At 36.1% G+C, this 4,789-nt stretch overlaps 1 protein-coding gene across 1 annotated transcript; it reads right to left on the bottom strand.

Annotated features, from left to right (window-relative positions):
• Positions 1 to 462: 462 nt before the first annotated feature.
• On the bottom strand, positions 463 to 1,152 carry LOC119665088 (putative mediator of RNA polymerase II transcription subunit 26). Its single transcript, XM_038074404.1, has one exon. The coding sequence runs from the start codon at positions 1,150 to 1,152 to the stop codon at positions 463 to 465; it is 690 nt and encodes a 229-aa protein (XP_037930332.1).
• Positions 1,153 to 4,789: the final 3,637 nt, after the last annotated feature.

Below are 4,789 nucleotides of genomic sequence, written 5' to 3'. Positions count from 1 at the left end.
AAATAAGTAACAGAAATGTATATTTCTCTTACTACTAACGAAATGTTAATTTCGTTATTAAAAGTTATTGTAATAGAAATGTGTATTTCTGTTATATAAAAAAAAATGGGAATCGAGATGTAAATTTCGATTCTTGATGTTTCAGCACATATGTTTTGAAGCGACTTCTCTTTAGCTCGATACCTCGCTGAATGTCTTTCTTGTGCTTTTGCTTCGCCTTTTATATCCGCGAGGTGCGAAGCATACTGTAGTTTTGTTCTTGTAACTACAACGGTGTGTTGTTTACAAGTTTTTATTATTGTTCTGATGTTTTTATTTTGTATTAAATTTGGAGGTGGGTTTTAATACCATCTCCAATATCAATTTTGTTAGTGTTTTATTATATTTTGTGTTGTACAATTTAAGAGCTATAAATTTTATGTTACACTTCCCCGATTTTTCCATAGAGTTGACGAACTCTGATTACCTCGTCGAATGATTCCTTGTTCGTTTCCTTGGATTTTTGAAGATTTTAAAGAACTTGTCTTGGACTACATTCATGGCTATGCTACCAGAATTCTGAATTTCAAGACACCATTCTCTAATTTGATTCGGAGCGCTGTTTACTTTGTCATTCTGGTGCATACAATCAAGTTTTCTTGGATGTGGCTGTGATAGCTGTTCTGGTGGGCTGATGCGTTTTTCCAAAACCTTTTCTGTACGAGTTTCTGATAGTTGATGCGATGATTGGCTAGTACTTGGTGTTTCGTCAACCACCTTAACTTGTCTGGTAATGGTTTCCATACTCATATCATATTCTTGTCCTTGTTGCGCTGGAGTATCTTGTTTCTGCGAACGTAGTATTAGCGAAGTCTCTGCTAGTGTTTGTCCTTGAGGTACGGGAAGTGATGAGGTTGCCACTAATTTAGTCGAGAGTATAATCGGTTGTTCTACGCGCAACTGTGGATCTCGTTGTGGTTCTATGTCTTGTACTTGCAATTGTAATTTTACTTGATCTTGCGTATTGTAAATCCGATTAACAACTTGCAGACTTTCTTTGCGTTGCAGATCTTGCTGATATTGTACTTCATGTGCTTGGGCATGAATCCTTTCTTTTGATTGAGAATATTGAGGATGTTGCTCTGGATAAATCTGACCTTGTGTGCTTTGCATTGATGTGCTTGATTTGGAATGTGACTCGATATTTAGACTGCGGGGATCATTTAATGGGTTTCTGTAACGGGATCACTTGTGAATACTCGACTACTGTGAGCCTGATGAGCGCTTCTTCTTGACCATCGCTTCGACATGTTTTAACCTGTTCTGTGCCAAGTGCTTCGAATACATCGGTTAGTAAAATTAGTTCTTCTAAAGTCTCGAAATCTTGACGTTTGATATACTTTTGGCAGTTAGTGACCATGTTGTGATATATTCGTTCTAGTTGCGAATTTTGATCCATGCCAGCATGTCGCATCAGATCTTTAATGATAATTAAATAACCCTTAAAGCTTTTTGGTGGCCTTTGACGTCGAGATCCTATTTCATCTGCTAATTTTTCATAATATCTAGGTGGCAAAAAGAAATTTAGGAAATCGGCCTTAAAACTTGTCCATAGCTGCCAATGCTTATTGTTGTAGCGATACCACATTAGTGCTTTATCTTCGAGCAGTATAGGCATTATCTTGGAAATTAGATTTATGACGATGCCATAGATGTCTGCAAGTTCTTCAATGTTTTCGTTAAAGCCCAACGGGTTCTTACTACCATTAAATTTAACACACCATTTCTCGACTTGTTCAACTGTCTGGAGATAAGAATACTGTCCCATGGTAAAAGAAAATGACGATGTTAACTGGTATCTGTTTCCACTGTCCCTGCTCGGGCGCCAATTGTAACGAACCTTTCTGGCTGAGGTGTTGCTCGCCGGATTTCAGGCCCAGTCCTACAATAAATTTATTTGATAAGAGCAGTGGAAAGTTGGCTATGGTAGGACGTACGACGTAGGTAGAGGTTTTATTACTCGAATCTAGGTTCCTCTATTTCTGTTGCTATTAACGAAATGTTGATTTCGTTATCAATAAGTAATAGAAATGTATATTTCTATTCTACGGGACTGCTAGCGAAATGTTACTTTATAAACAAGTAAATAATAGAAATGTAAACAAGTAAATAATAGAAATGTATATTTCTATTCTACGGGGCTACTGCGAAATGTTGTCTTATAAACAAATAAATAATAGAAATGTGTATTTCTAAACTAGCTAAACGTTGTCTTATAAACAAGTAAATAATAGAAATGTATATTTCTATTCTACGGGGCTACTGCGAAATGTTGTCTTATAAACAAGTAAATAATAGAAATGTATATTTCTATACTAGCGAAACGTTGTCTTATAAACAAGTAAATAATATAAATGTATATTTCTATTCTACGGGGCTACTAGTGAAATGTTGATTTCTTTAGCCGCGGATTTGGTATGGGTGATAATATTCATGTGTAAATACCACCTTACCGATTATTCTATTAACGAAAATTTGATTTCGTTATGAACAAATAAGTAACAGAAATGTATATTTCTCTTACTACTAACGAAATGTTAATTTCGTTATTAAAAGTTATTGTAATAGAAATGTGTATTTCTATTATATAAAAAAAAATGGGAATCGAGATGTAAATTTCGATTCTTGATGTTTCAGCACATATGTTTTGAAGCGACTTCTCTTTAGCTCGATACCTCGCTGAATGTCTTTCCTGTGCTTTTGCTTCGCCTTTTATATCCGCGAGGTGCGAAGCATACTGTAGTTTTGTTCTTGTAACTACAACGGTGTGTTGTTTACAAGTTTTTATTATTGTCTGATGTTTTTATTTTGTATTAAATTTGGAGGTGGGTTTTAATACCATCTCCAATATCAATTTTGTTAGTGTTTTATTATATTTTGTGTTGTAAAATTTAAGAGCTATAAATTTTATGTTACACTTCTCCGATTTTTCCATAGAGTAGACGAACTCTGATTACCTCGTCGAATGATTCCTTGTTCGTTTCCTTGGATTTTTGAAGATTTTAAAGAACTTGTCTTGGACTACATTCATGGCTATGCTACCAGAATTCTGAATTCCAAGACACCATTCTCTAATTTGATTCGGAGCGCTGTTTACTTTGTCATTCTGGTGCATACAATCAAGTTTTCTTGGATGTGGCTGTGATAGCTGTTCTGGTGGGCTGATGCGTTTTTCCAAAACCTTTTCTGTACGAGTTTCTGATAGTTGATGCGATGATTGGCTAGTACTTGGTGTTTCGTCAACCACCTTAACTTGTCTGGTAATGATTTCCATACTCATATCATATTCTTGTACTTGTTGCGCTGGAGTATCTTGTTTCTGCGAACGTAGTATTAGCGAAGTCTCTGCTAGTGTTTGTCCTTGAGGTACGGGAAGTGATGAGGTTGCCACTAATTTAGTCGAGAGTATAATCGGTTGTTCTACGCGCAACTGTGGATCTCGTTGTGGTTCTATGTCTTGTACTTGCAATTGTAATTTTACTTGATCTTGCGTATTGTAAATCCGATTAACAACTTGCAGACTTTCTTTGCGTTGCAGATCTTGCTGATATTGTACTTCATGTGCTTGGGCATGAATCCTTTCTTTTGATTGAGAATATTGAGGATGTTGCTCTGGATAAATCTGACCTTGTGTGCTTTGCATTGATGTGCTTGATTTGGAATGTGACTCGATATTTAGACTGCGGGGATCATTTAATGGGTTTCTGTAACGGGATCACTTGTGAATACTCGACTACTGTGAGCCTGATGAGCGCTTCTTCTTGACCATCGCTTCTACATGTTTTAACCTGTTCTGTGCCAAGTGCTTCGAATACATCGGTTAGTAAAATTAGTTCTTCTAAAGTCTCGAAATCTTGACGTTTGATATACTTTTGGCAGTTAGTGACCATGTTGTGATATATTCGTTCTAGTTGCGAATTTTGATCCATGCCAGCATGTCGCATCAGATCTTTAATGATAATTAAATAACCCTTAAAGCTTTTTGGTGGCCTTTGACGTCGAGATCCTATTTCATCTGCTAATTTTTCATAATATCTAGGTGGCAAAAAGAAATTTAGGAAATCGGCCTTAAAACTTGTCCATAGCTGCCAATGCTTATTGTTGTAGCGATACCACATTAGTGCTTTATCTTCGAGCAGTATAGGCATTATCTTGGAAACTAGATTTATGACGATGCCATAGACGTCTGCAAGTTCTTCAATGTTTTCGTTAAAGCCCAACGGGTTCTTACTACCATTAAATTTAACACACCATTTCTCGACTTGTTCAACTGTCTGGAGATAAGAATACTGTCCCATGGTAAAAGAAAATGACGATGTTAACTGGTATCTGTTTTCACTGTCCCTGCTCGGGCGCCAATTGTAACGAACCTTTCTGGCCGAGGTGTTGCTCGCCGGATTCCAGGTCCAGTCCTACAATAAAGTTATTTGATAAGAGCAGTGAAAAGTTGGCTATGGTAGGACGTACGACGTAGGTAGAGGTTTTATTACTCGAATCTAGGTTCCTCTATTTCTGTTGCTATTAACGAAATGTTGATTTCGTTATCAATAAGTAATAGAAATGTATATTTCTATTCTACGGGACTGCTAGCGAAATGTTACTTTATAAACAAGTAAATAATAGAAATGTAAACAAGTAAATAATAGAAATGTATATTTCTATTCTACGGGGCTACTGCGAAATCTTGTCTTATAAACAAATAAATAATAGAAATGTATATTTCTATACTAGCGAAACGTTGTCTTATAAA

The sequence above is a fragment of the Teleopsis dalmanni genome, unplaced genomic scaffold (genome assembly GCF_002237135.1).
Source record: "Teleopsis dalmanni isolate 2A unplaced genomic scaffold, ASM223713v2 unscaffolded_contig_3462, whole genome shotgun sequence".
Lineage (NCBI taxonomy): Eukaryota > Metazoa > Arthropoda > Insecta > Diptera > Diopsidae > Teleopsis > Teleopsis dalmanni.
Note: the sequence above shows the minus strand (reverse complement) of the source record. Positions and strands in the feature narration are given on the sequence as shown.

Bases quoted from the DNA above. Each gene is read 5' to 3' on its own strand.
- LOC119665088 (XM_038074404.1), bottom strand. From the start codon at position 1,152: ATGCAAAGCACACAAGGTCAGATTTATCCAGAGCAACATCCTCAATAT.